The sequence below is a fragment of the Saccostrea cucullata genome, unplaced genomic scaffold (genome assembly GCF_032062105.1).
Source record: "Saccostrea cucullata isolate Sc308-1 unplaced genomic scaffold, CSIRO_AGI_Scuc_v1 ctg3722, whole genome shotgun sequence".
Taxonomy (NCBI): Eukaryota; Metazoa; Mollusca; class Bivalvia; order Ostreida; family Ostreidae; genus Saccostrea; species Saccostrea cuccullata.
Window position 1 is genome coordinate 27,643 of NW_026919432.1, and position 13,406 is coordinate 41,048.

General features: G+C 30.4%; 1 protein-coding gene across 1 annotated transcript; it reads left to right on the forward strand.

Moving 5' to 3' along the window:
* Positions 1 to 8,263: 8,263 nt before the first annotated feature.
* On the forward strand, positions 8,264 to 10,037 carry LOC134231413 (uncharacterized). The gene is made up of 3 exons (XM_062713374.1): positions 8,264 to 8,497; positions 9,147 to 9,326; positions 9,766 to 10,037. The coding sequence occupies exons 1-3, from the start codon at positions 8,278 to 8,280 to the stop codon at positions 10,011 to 10,013; spliced, it is 648 nt and encodes a 215-aa protein (XP_062569358.1). The 5' UTR covers positions 8,264 to 8,277; the 3' UTR covers positions 10,014 to 10,037.
* The last annotated feature ends 3,369 nt before the right edge of the window (positions 10,038 to 13,406 follow it).

Consider the following 13,406-nt stretch of genomic DNA (forward strand, 5'->3'; position numbering starts at 1 on the left):
TTTACAATTTTTTTTTAAAGATGACTCTGTTTATCCTAGGTTTCTTAACTTATAATCAATATCAACTTAATCAACTTATAATCAATAGTTTGATTTAATGTTAAAATTACTTATGTAATTGCGAACAACTCCTAGTAACGCGGTGTAAACTCTTAAGGTATCTTCCATCACGAAGAAAAGGAATTTCCTTCTACTGTTGGTGATTTATTTAAGGATGGGTTTTTTTTGGTGAGTACTATCCTAAATTTTTGCAAAGAAGGAAAAAAAATGCAAGAAATATTTTATATCTATCCTTATTGTTTATTTCTTAAGATATATTCTTTTTTATACATAATTGTGTAGAGTATTGTTTTCTTAACATTTATGAAATGAAAATTTATCATGTAAATTGAATTTTTTTTATATAATTAGAAAACCCCTCCTTATTGGGATTTTAGACACCGTATGTATCGAGTGTTTGAGAGTGGTTTGGTTAGAAAGAGTAAAATAAATGATAAGTTACCGACAGATTTTTTGATCTGGCTTGTGATATGTTTACTTCCAGTGTTAATACTTCTGTCCTCTACAAAAATTTGAATTTTTCAATTAGATTTTGTATATGACATTTGTCATACTAGTATACAAATTTTCATTGAAAAATTCAATTTTTGTAGTGGAAACTTTGTTCACAAGTCCTTAAAAGTACACGTACGTCTACACTTTTGTCTCGATTCAGCAATCAAGCTCCCAAAAAGTACCCCTGTCTCTTTAAACATTATGCGTAAAATTGATGGATAGTGCAAAACTAGAGGTACTGTTAGCACTTCAGGATATCTTATCCTCAGCCAGGAAGGATAACTCCAAAATTTAATTTGAAATGCATGAAAATGAAACTTGAAAATTAAATTTTTTCGTGCAATAATTTTTCATTTTATTCATTTTTATAAGATTCAAGGTTTTTGGAAGTCGTAGAAAAAGTCCTATAAAAGTTGAAATCTGTACCCTATACAAAAAAAAATATTAATATACAGTTTTAGATCTAGAGAAATAAGATTCTCCTGCATCAAGCCTTAGATACCAATGCTTATTAGCATGATATGAAATAAAAAGTTATTTGTAGTGTCTTGCAATGATAGAAAAAGCGTTTTACACTATGTACTGTAGATCACTTGATTTTCGCGAAACTTTATTTTGGCGAGATAGTCATTGACTCTTTATCAGCGAGACAAAATTTTCACGAATTGTGTTCATTCAACTTCATTGCTCTATATAATCTTAAGGAATTCTTTTATACGCGAGAATTAAATTTTCGCGAGCATACCGTCTCGCGTAATTACGCGAAAATAAATTTATCGCAAATAAAAAGTGATTTAAAGTATTATAGAATACATGACGGAAAAAGAACACAAAAAACAAATAAGTATAAAAATCATGACAATTTCTCTGAATGCCTGGATACCTATCGTTTTTTAACCTAAAATTTATTTGTTGATCAATTTGCAATTAGAAAAAGCATTGCTGATATTCCAATTTGCTTTTTCTACAAAAATATTGGAGAGTTGACAACTTTCACTATATAATATGATTAACTTTAATCTCTAACTTCAAAGAAATACTGTGGATAAATTTACATAACTTTGTGGATTCAGAGATACTTTATGTATGTTTGATTTCTTAACTGCTAAATTTATAAACCTGAGGATCGGACTACCTTACCTCACTAAAATCACTATATGATACCCTTCACCTCCAATATGATAATAATGGCAAAGCCAATGTTTTTCTCTGGGAGACCAGAAATTAATGTCAATTAAATCAAAAAGTAGAATAAGAGGTGCATAATGACATTATGTAATAAATAATATGTGAAAGAATAATTAAATTTTATTTAGTAGTAAGGGAGGAATTAAGGATACACTGTAAGAGATTGACACCCTTCAATAAAATAGAAAAAAATGGCAGTGTCAATGTTTGGCTATTTCACTAATTGATCTGCCACTTATGTCTGGTTTCCCAGAGTAAAACTCTGTCATTATAATCATATGGGAGGCGGAGGGAATCATTTCACCGCTCATAGTACCTCTAAGTGAAGGTTCTGTTGCCTTCCATTCAACATCTATATTTATCAATTAATCTATGTAGAACATTTTAAGTTGATTCATTATATGTTGCATTTAAATGATTTTTCGAAAAAGACGGAAACTGACACATTTGCCTCATATTAGACATTTTACTTGAGAAAGATATTCATGACAGACTTAAAGCTAAACGTTATCATAAACGTGATGACTTAAACTTTTCTATAATAAAACTCATTCTTGTAGCTGTATACACATGGATTTAATATTTCTGTGTTGATTCTGTATGCAAGAGGATATTTTTCCAAAGAATGATTTTTAAAAGTTAAATGAAGCAGATAATTGACAAATAAGTTATGGATAATACAAGGGTATCTATGATCTCCTTTGAAGTCAATTGTTTTATCTTATGATCGATGCAAAGACATTTTATGCATGCAATCTTAAGTAGGTCGAAATATTGACTGACGACTTTATATTATAATACAAGGGTATAAGTCAAATATTCATACTCAATTGACTTCGAGTTTTTCTTTTCTCTTTTCCGTTTTTTATTCAAAGCGAAATAATATTAATTACAATGTCATTAAATAGTTGAGAGCTTATAAATAATTATTATTCTGAGCATGTTTTTTAAACAATTTAGATTCTGTTAGATGAATTCCGATAATAATTAAAATATATTGAACCAGCTATATTTAGTATGCTTTAATGTTAAAAATTAGAAACGAATCGTGTAGAATTACCTTAATGCATTTTCATCTCAGTCTTATTTTCACCATAGATTATGAATAAACTGGTTTGTTTATGATTAATATGATTCATATGATATGAAACTTTTATTGACAGAAAATATACGACAACGACTCTTTTATTGGAATAAAAGATGATTGATATTTGATTATGTATTTCTAGTTCCTTAATTGTAATTGGTACAATTTTCATTCTTTGTATAGCGCATATAAAGTAAGAAATCTTTTTATTAAAATTGTTTTAATTTTTACCCTAAACTCTTTTTCAACATATCAAGAAAAAAACGTTCTGTTTGCATAGACGTAAAATTTTTGTACATACCAAAATATCAATTTTCTAATCAACCATTTCACCTTTGCTTATATTGAAAGCAAGTCCAATGTTTCTAAAACCAAGTTTAAAGCATCTTAATTAATGCAAATTATATATTAAAAATAACAAAATCGAGGTAATGAGAATTAGGCCATTTTGTATTCTTCAAGAAAGAAGAGGAACCGGACTTCACTCCCACATGGTGCAATTTACATAACTCGATTTTGAGTGCGAACTTAACTATATAATAGTGTGTGTATATTTGATCACAAGATATATATATATGATCAACATTAAAAAAAATAACTAAATTTTGCATAAGACCCCATTTTAACATAAGACTGATTTTCACATTGAAACAAACTAACAAAAGTCAAACAAAACGGAAAAGGGCAAAATAAAACGAAATAATAACCAAGAAGGAAATTACAAATACATCAACAAAATATCGTAATGAAAACAATGATTTGGTGAATACAAAATGGTAAAAAAAATGATTTTTTAATATAACAATATAATAGAAAAATATGTGGAAATAACGAACAGTAGTCGAGCTCAAAAGTCCATTAAACATTACAAAATAGGAACGGAGCAAAAACGGACCAACAAAATATCAGAGGTGGGATCAGGTTCATGGTGAAGTGAGCCCCCTACCCTGGTGACCTATCACACCCGCCATTGGGTCCTTGTCATGTTCGGAAATAAGAAAAAATCCGTGGACAATTCGGTCATAGTAATAACGAAATGATGACTTTTAACGGGACTGCTGATACCCTTGCTTCATCAAGATAGGATGAAAACTAATATAACTTTTGATCAAGAAAAATCCTTTATTTACGGATTTCTTTGAAACATAGAAATACTGCCTTTATTTAAAAAGGCCTACGCAAGATTTAAATAAATTTTTCTGTAAAAAAGTAGACATTTTAATTTTATTATATCTTTATTTCCAAAAGGAGTTCAAGAAAAAATCTTGAAACTTTGAGATGAATAAACTGACCAACTTTCTACCGGTCAATGATCTAGATCTGAAGGTGGGACAGTACAGTGTATCACAGTGTGGAAAATGTATACAGATGAGAATAGTGATCAAACATTCTTATACAAACCCCAAGACGAAAAATGTTTTTTCTACACATACCCATTGTTGGAATATACACCTGTAGTCCCAGAAGCAGGAGTAGATGTCTACGAGATGATAGTATTGTCTTCCATAATTTTTTTATTGAAATAAAAATTTGGTGATCCAAAACTATTTTTTTCAAAAGTGTTCTATTTGTAGGAAAGCAGTATAATTATGACAATAACAAAAGATTACAATATTAATTTTTGAAACACGCATTTGCTGTTTTTTGTCCGATTTAAAACACTTTAAAAAATATCTACCGTATAATTTACAGCAGAGATGGAGAAAATTATAAAGCAGTTTTGGTTATTTCATAGAGTAAAAAGAATTATTCATATGTTTCCTTTTATTCATTAAAAATTACCATTCGTCTTTGACTAACAAGACAACAATACAAGAATTCTTTTCACTGTATATTAATCGATATTATGTTACGTCTAACGTACTAGGACATCAAGGGGATAAGATTTACATGCATTTACTTTTTTATTTAAACAAGGCCTTTATCTGCATGAACCATAAAAGGACCTGCTTATTCATCATTCATTTATGTTGAGAATTTTAACCAATAATATAGTCTTATTTACAGCAGCAGAATTTAATACATTAGACAAATGATTTTGATGGCTCAATATTTTTTTTTTGCTTTTCAGCATATCCTCTGTCTAGTTTTACTTTAAATAGAGAAACTGTCTATATTTTACACATATTCTACACTACCTGAGGATGCTTCCATATAAATAAAACCATGCAAGCAAGGTTGTGAGGTTTTAAGAGATTTTGCCTATATATTCCTATGTTAAACTTTGATCACCCATTGTGGCCCCGCCCTATCCACGGGGATCTGGATTAGAATACATTTGAATTTACACTACCTGGGATATTTCCAGATAAATATGAGCAAGCGTGATTTTGTTGTTCTTGAGAATAAGATTTTTAAGGATTTTTACTATATATTCCTATGTAAAACATTGTGGCCCCGCCCTACCCCCGGAGGTCACGATTTGAACAAACTTGGCTCTACACTACCTGAAGATGCCTCCACATTATCTCCCCTTGGAAGAGGGCGTGCCCTTCATTTGAGCAAACTTGAATCCCCTTCACCCAAGACTGTTATTTGGCAAGTATGGTTGAAATTGTCTGAGTGGTTCTTGAGAAGAAGTAGAAATGTTAAAAGTTTACAGACAGACATACAGCTAGATGGACAAACGGACTACAGACAGAATGTGACCAGAAAACCTCACTTGAGATTTCAGCCCAGGTGAGCTAAATATAGGTCTGGTGGTACTGGGACGCCATTGATACCCATGGAGATTCCAATAGATTGTTGGAAGACCTCCAAACACCACATATATATTGTCAATCAGAAACTCGAGCATCTTTTTAATATCAACTTCAGAGTACTTGTGTGTACAATCAGAAAGTTTTTAAATGAACTAATTTTGTAAATGACCGCTGACAAAATAAGTAAATTTTTCGAGTTCCATTGTCATTGAAAAAGTATCTGAACATGAAATCAAATAGCCTGGACTCTAAATTATCAAAAAACTTCTTTTTTTAATTGGACTTATTAAAAAGATAAATGTTATCTAATATGTTTAAACGTTAATATTTATAATAAATCTAGATAAATTTCACTCTTGGATTGAATTTTCGTACAAACACGATTTCTCTGAACTCGAAATAGAAGGGTAAATATTTTAGAAACAATATAAGATTAAAAAAAATGGGTACAAAATGCATTTTGTTTGATGAATAGCGTTCCTCTGTTGCTCTAAAATGTATTTGTCAGAAAATCATACCTTTACAATTGTTTTAAAACATGTATACACAATTTTTGTTCAGTTAAATGTTGACTATCTACTAATATTTTAGAGATTTGGCTTTTTTGACGGATTTCCCCAGAGAAAAGATTACCTAAAATTATTTTTTTTTTTGTTCTTTCTTTGTTTTTGTTTTTTAAATACATACATGTATAACTTTATAATGTTTAGACTTGTTAACAGGACCATTTTCTGAAGAAATGTTTGTCCTAGATATTTATTAACTGATAATCAATAGACTGATTTGGTGTTTACCTCTGTAATTGTAAAGTACCCCCAGAAACGTAGTTAAAACTGTTAAAGCATCTTCAATCATGAAGAAAAGAAATTCCCTCGTTCAGTTTGCGATTGCTTTGTGGATGTTTTATCACTTTGGTGAGTACAATATTCCTATTATTTTGAAATTTGTAATACGATAAAAATATTTTGGCAAGAGATATTTTATTTCAACATTCGTTGATTATTTGTTAGGATGTATTTATATTTATTCTTTTTTGATAGATACTAATTCAAAGAATAACTATTTCTGCTCTTAAGAAATGATAAATTATCATCTAAATTGAAAATTTTTCGAAATAAGAAGAAAATTCCTTTAAATCGAGATTTCAGATAAAGTGGGTATCGAGTGTTTGAGACTGGGTTAGTAAGAAAGACTAAAATAAATCAATTACAATTCATGCAGTTACAAAATGAAGAACTTTTTATTTGGTTTGTAATATATTTACATAAAATTAGAAATGAATTTTGTAGAAATAGTTTAATGCATTTTCATTTCAGTTTTTCTACAATAAATTTTAATATACTGGTTTGTTTTTGACTTAATATGATTCATATAATATGAAAATATTTTTTTCTTGATAGGATAAAAAAAAAGCCTATGGTGAAAATTAAAATACTTTTAAAAGAACTCTCTCTTACTTTATAAACATTTTATTTACTATGAAAATTGTAACAAACGAAATAAAGGAACTAGAAATACATAATCAAATAAATAATCACCTTTTATTCCCATAAACGAGTAGTTGTTGCATATTTTGTGCCAATAAAACGCTCTTATTGTGTAGACGTAATATGTTTGTACATACCGAAATATCAATTTTCTAATTAAGCATTTCACCTTTCCTTATACTGAAAGCAAATCCAATGTTTCTTGACCAAGATTAAAGTACTCTTAATTAGTGCTAAGTATATATTGGAAAGTAAAAAAATCGAAGTAAGGAAAATAAGGCCATTTCATATTCTTCGAGAAAGCAAGTAAGAAAAAAGGGAACCAAAATTCACTCCCAGAATTACTCGATCTGAGTGCGAACTAAACTATAATAGTGTATGTATATTTATCACAAAAGATATGTATGAGCAACTTTAAAAAAAAAATGAACACTTAATTTTGCAAAAGATCCCCTTTAAGCATAAGACTGATTTTTATATTAAAAAGAATCAACATATTTAAAAAAAATAGCAAACAAGTTAGCAAAAATGAAACAAGCCGAAAAGGGCCAAATAAAACGGAACAATAACCAAGAAGGAAACTACACATACATCAATAAAACATCGTAATGAAAACTATGAATTGGTAAATGAAAAATGGTTTTTAAAAATTTTGATTTTTTTTAAAAATATAAGAATATAATTGAAAAATATGTGGAGATAACGAACAGTCTCCGAGCACAAAAGTCCATTAAACATTATCAAATAGGAGCAGAGCAAAAACGGACTTCCATAACACCAGAGGTGGGATCAGCTGCCATGGAGGAGTGAGCACCCCATGCTGTCCATCACACCCGCCGAGTGCTCATTGTCGTGCACGGAAAAAGGAAAAACTCGTGGACAATTCAGTGTGTGAAAATTGCGCAATCAGTATAGAAAACATCAGTCAACATTTAACTTGATAAATTGTATTTCCTGACCAGGTAATTGTTTCGACCAAAGAACTTACGAAATGATTACATGTACTTTAAATGGGACCGCTGATACTCTTGCTTTATCAAGATAGGATGAAAATTGATATAATTTTTGCCTAAGAAAAATCCTTTACTTACTGGTTTAATTCTTTGAAACATAAACTATACAGCATGTATTTTAATTCAGAATACATATGCAAGATTTAGATATTTTTGACAAATATTATTCTTAGATTGGGAGACATTTCAATTTTATTATATCTTTATTTCTAAAAGGAGTTCAAGAAGAAATCAGAAACTTCAAGATGAATCAACTGTTTACCAACTTTCTGCCGATCAATGATCTAGATCTGAAGGTGGGACAGTACAGTGTATTACAATGTGGAAAACTGTGTACAGATGAGAAGAGTTGTCAAACCTTCTTATACAAACCCCAGGACGAAAAATGTTTTCTCTACAAATATCCATTGTTAGAGTATACACCCGTATTGTCGGAAGCAGGGGTAGTGGCGTACGAAATGGAAGGTAGGATTAAAGCAGTTACAATACAATTAATCTTGCTGTGGAATCGTTAGACTTTGTGGTGGCTTAATTTTCCTGGAATTCGTGGTTACCTCTCATCCAAGATATTAATGAATTAGGGTTACACATTTCCTCTGTAGGTTTAAGAGAACACACGAAATAACATGCCCACGAACCTGTAAAAATTAAGTAACCCCCCATTAGTTTTGATGATTCCAGAGTATTGAATTTGACACAAATATTTGCTGTCATATAATTGTTTTAAAACATATTGAAAAATAAATGCGGTATTTCATTTCTTGCAAAGCTAGAGAAAATCAGCAGTTTGGGTAAATTAAAAAAAATAAAATTATCCATTTATTCCCTTCTTCATCATTAAAAAATTCGCCATTGATGACATGTATGAACCACACAAGAATTAATGAAATGCACAGCATCCAATATTTTATATTTGGTCTGACATTAACCAATTGCATAAGATTTCTTTTCATTGAACAAAGCTTTCACATGGATTTCCTTAAATAGACTTACTTAAAATGCACTCAATTTTATGTTAATTTTATATTTAAAATGCCTTTTTCGTTTGTTATTTATAATAAGAGTATTCTTTATATTCAACATTTTTTATTAGTTAAATTTGTTTCCTTTTCAGGATGTCCTCTGTCTGGTTTAACTTTAAATAGAGAAGCTGGGTTATGTTTAAAAATATTATTCACAACAAACAGAACGTCATTCTACGCCAGCTCAGTGTGTGCTCAGCTTGGCGGAGAACTAATATCTCTAGAGACAGACCAAAAGATGACGTTCCTAAAGACCTATATTCTCCAATATTGTAAGTAACAAATATAGACAAATTAATACATTAGTAAAAAGAGTTTGTTATGAGCAATTAAACTTTTTATATTTTGATTTAGGCTACTATTTCTGATTTTAATCGTACAGAACATACTGAGCAATCTCTCTCGAAAAGTTTTAAAATTCCACTCTTGTACAACGCATTTAGCACTTCTCAAAACTGCCTTCGAGCAATTCTTCAATTTAAAACTTGTTTTTTCCCAGTATTTTTAAATATCGTATCTCCAATGCAAAATAAAAATAATAAAAGAAAAGAAATAATTCCGTATACCATTAGATTTATTGCATGATATACAGATACAAATGATATACAATGTATTGATTTATTGATTTTTTTTCTGGAGAAATGATTTTCATACTTATGAATAGACAGTCAAATACATGTTCAATGAAACTAAATATTTTATTTCTCACAGATGGAGAGAAAAAGGGAGTTCTTGTGGGTCTCAACAGTACTGGTGGTTGGGATTGGGCCAGTGGTGCACCATGGGTACCCAGTTCCTTAATCACAAATAAAATAAACAATTTTGACTCTGGAATGAATCCATGTGGTAGCGATTTCTGTGGGGTGTTTAGTTTGTCATCTTCCTCAGCTATGGAGATTTTTGACAGCTGTTGTCTCAATATCCCACTACTGTTTGTCTGTTCTACATCGGTTCTGTGACCCAATGTCTTAACTCAAAATTTTAAACATTTTTCCCCTTTCTCAACTTTTTATTCAATAGGTTTATTACCTACCGAAGAAACAGTATATACATTTATCAATAATTACTTCAGCATCGTTGCTTTCAATATAGCAACAAACATGTGCAATTCATATGACATTTTTTTTCAAACCTGCTCTGATTTTGATTCAAAGCAAGCAGGGAGCTTACAGGAGCTTGAGAAATAAAATATATAGCAAAATTACCTTAATTTTGGAATTCGGAACACATTTTAGATACGTTTAAATTCAAGAAACAATCACATAATTAAACAATATAGCTTATTCAAATTTGAAGACATTGTAAAAGACCTTACTCTTCTAAAAGTATGTATTTCAAGGCTTCTGTGTTTTTAGCTGGATGTAGGGGTTGAAAACATGCTGTTTTTCTTTAGTTGCTGCTCTTTTGTTTTGTTTTTTATATACGAGTGTTAAACTATTATTTTTTTTAAATAGATTTGGGTTAATTTTAATGTTTCAGTTAATTTTGTCAACGTTTTATAGATTTGTTTACCTGGGGAGAAAACTTTTTTCATATTCAGAGATTTTTGTATAAGCAACTTGTCCTGTCAGTTTTTTTTTCTGGATCTTCCCTTAATTTGATTTTGTTATCATTATACAGAATGAATATTTGACTTATTAACATCTAATAAATGACAATATCCACAAAATTCTTTTGTTATGTAACGTTTGGATTGTTAATAAAATAGTATTTAAGTAATCACTGTCTAATTAGTAGAATATGCCAAGACATCAACGATAATTGGAAAAATTGGGATAATTTGCATAACAGACGAAGCCGTAAATTTACCCGATGTATTTAATATGCTGGCAAGAAAGTCCATTTCAACCTACACCAGTTGTCTTTTTGATTTGTATAACATCATCAACAAGATGTGTTTGTGAAACACTGATGCCCCTGTATGGTAGCTTTTGTCGAGTGTTGAATTTTCTCAAATGCATGCCAAATGCAAAGGTCAAGGACAAAAGTGTTAGAACCCAAAGGAAGGCCTTCTTCAAGGAATACACATGTGGAAAATGAAAGCCATTTTTAACTGTTTAAAAGATATTACTAATGTTAAGATTTAGACAATGAATACACATGTGAAGTTTGAAAGCCCTAGCTCTAACTGTTCAAAAGTTATGGCCAAGATAAAATTGTAATAAATTTTTGCAAAAGTATGGCAAATTTTAAGGTCAAGGAATCAAAATTAGTGGTATCCAAAAAAAGATATTGTCACAACGGATTCATCTGTGAAATATGAAAGTCATAGCTCTACCCAAATCCATCGTTATGGGCAAGGCTAAAGATTTGTGGACAGACATACGGACAAACAAGGCAAACACTATATACCCCCTGCTAAAACTTAGTTTACAGGGTTATAAAATATTGTAAATTATTTATTGCCTTTTTATGACTGTTTTAAATACTAATATAACACAAATCAAAATAGCTAGTACATTCGTCTTTACAGAGATAATATTTATTCGTAAAAAATCCCTTTTCATTCGGTAATTTGAATTTCATTTGAGTTATCATGGCTGTGAAAGATCTTCCCTTATTTCCTAATGTTCATGTCTGCTAGTAGAGCAATGTTCCTGTAAATCCTGAATATCCATTGTAATGTATTATAAAGCTTGTACCTGTGTTTTCGACCTTGACATGGTCACCACGCTTCAGTTTTACTATAACGGTTCTGCTGATCTGCAAATAAATTCCGTCATCTTTAATTCTCCTGTGCACATTTGCTACAGCTTCCTTGTTTACTTTTATGGCAAGCCAAAAATCTTCATGACAGAAAGTATCAACAACAAACATATAAGTTCCTGCCACTGGACACACGAATACCCCTGTTCTATCATCATATCCATTACCATCGTTTGTCAAGATTCCATCATATTTAATGGTCTGTCCTTTTCCAACAGAGAGATCTTTTGCCCTTACATAAACGGAGAAACTGACTATCCTAGTTGGCTTTGATGAACCTACACATTTATAAAATCAGAAAATTTTTGTAGTGGATGTTCATAAATGAATTATAAGAACACAAAAAAACTAACATACGAGGGTTGTCCCGTAAAATCGTGGACAAAGCGTTTTTCTCGAAAAGTAATGGGCGCACTAAGCTGAAAATTTCAGTAAATGTTTATTTATTATATTTAAGTGCATGATAATTTTTTTGATTAAATATAGGCAAAAATAAAGATTTTATTATACTTGAATGTGCACGAGGTATTGTCCTACGGCGCACAGTCACAAAACCGAGGATTTATTAAAGAATACACAAGTTTGAATTCAAAATAAAAGTTTTAAATACATAAGATTTGGATTAAAATTATCCTAATTCAATTCCACAATCAATTTTATAGTCTTTGTAAAAATTTTAAGGCATTTGCTTAATTTTTGGCAGTTTCTCGAGCATTCAAATGAGAAAATGGTAAATACAACACACGAAAAATGGCGACGTTTTGTGACGTTACGGCGCACCGGAGAACAGCTCAGTTTTATTTCTATGTTGTAATGGCACCTTTAGAGACTTGAAATGACCATAGAAGAAAAAAGATTATAAAAATATCACCATATCTTAAGTATACAAATGAAATAGGAGTTTTCTTAGGGAAGTTTTTTTCTGATCGAGTCCCTGGGGAGTACAAAACATACGGACAAACTCCTAATGCAATAGCAAAGGACGCTGTCACAGTAGACCGCCGATATGAGATTTTCTATTAGTTGAATGATGGTGAGAATATTGTCCGTAACTTACTAATAAATCTTCAGAAGATCGCATGAGGGTGCCAATTGGTTCTTCGGCTGTTTATGGAGACTAAAGAATGTGTATCAATGAAATTCCTAAATTTAAGTCGGACTCATCCAACTTCATTTTCAGCAAAGATAAAACGTGACGCTGTTTTAGACACTTTGACGTTATAATCCATGCGCCGTAAGTTGATACAATACATGGCATAAAATCTCATAATTTGTTTATTTATGCATATATTTATCTGAAATTTGCTGTGTATATTACTAAGATATGTACTAAATAAAAGTGAAAATTTCAGAACGCAGTGATGTTTATTTTTCACACTAGACAACTTGTCCACAATTTTACGGGACAACCCTCGTACATTTTGAATTAACTATTTTTCCCCTGTTATGCACTGCCAGATGTATAAAGCTAGGAATACTGTGCTTGTTTTGTTTACAATTTTTAAAAAAAAGTTTATTTCTGTGAACGTAGTTTTTTTAATAACATTAAACGTTTTTTTTTCTTTATTAGTGACTTAAGGTTCATTGATACTCTGATGAGAGAGATAACTCTTAATGACATAAATGTCTATTATTACTTTATAAAT

Coding starts and splice junctions, on each gene's coding strand:
- LOC134231413 (XM_062713374.1), top strand. CDS start 8,278: ATGAATCAACTGTTTACCAACTTTCTGCCGATCAATGATCTAGATCTG. Junction 8,498..9,146: donor AGTGGCGTACGAAATGGAAG/GTAGGATTAAAG, acceptor TTTCCTTTTCAG/GATGTCCTCTGTCTGGTTTA. Junction 9,327..9,765: donor GACCTATATTCTCCAATATT/GTAAGTAACAAA, acceptor TATTTCTCACAG/ATGGAGAGAAAAAGGGAGTT.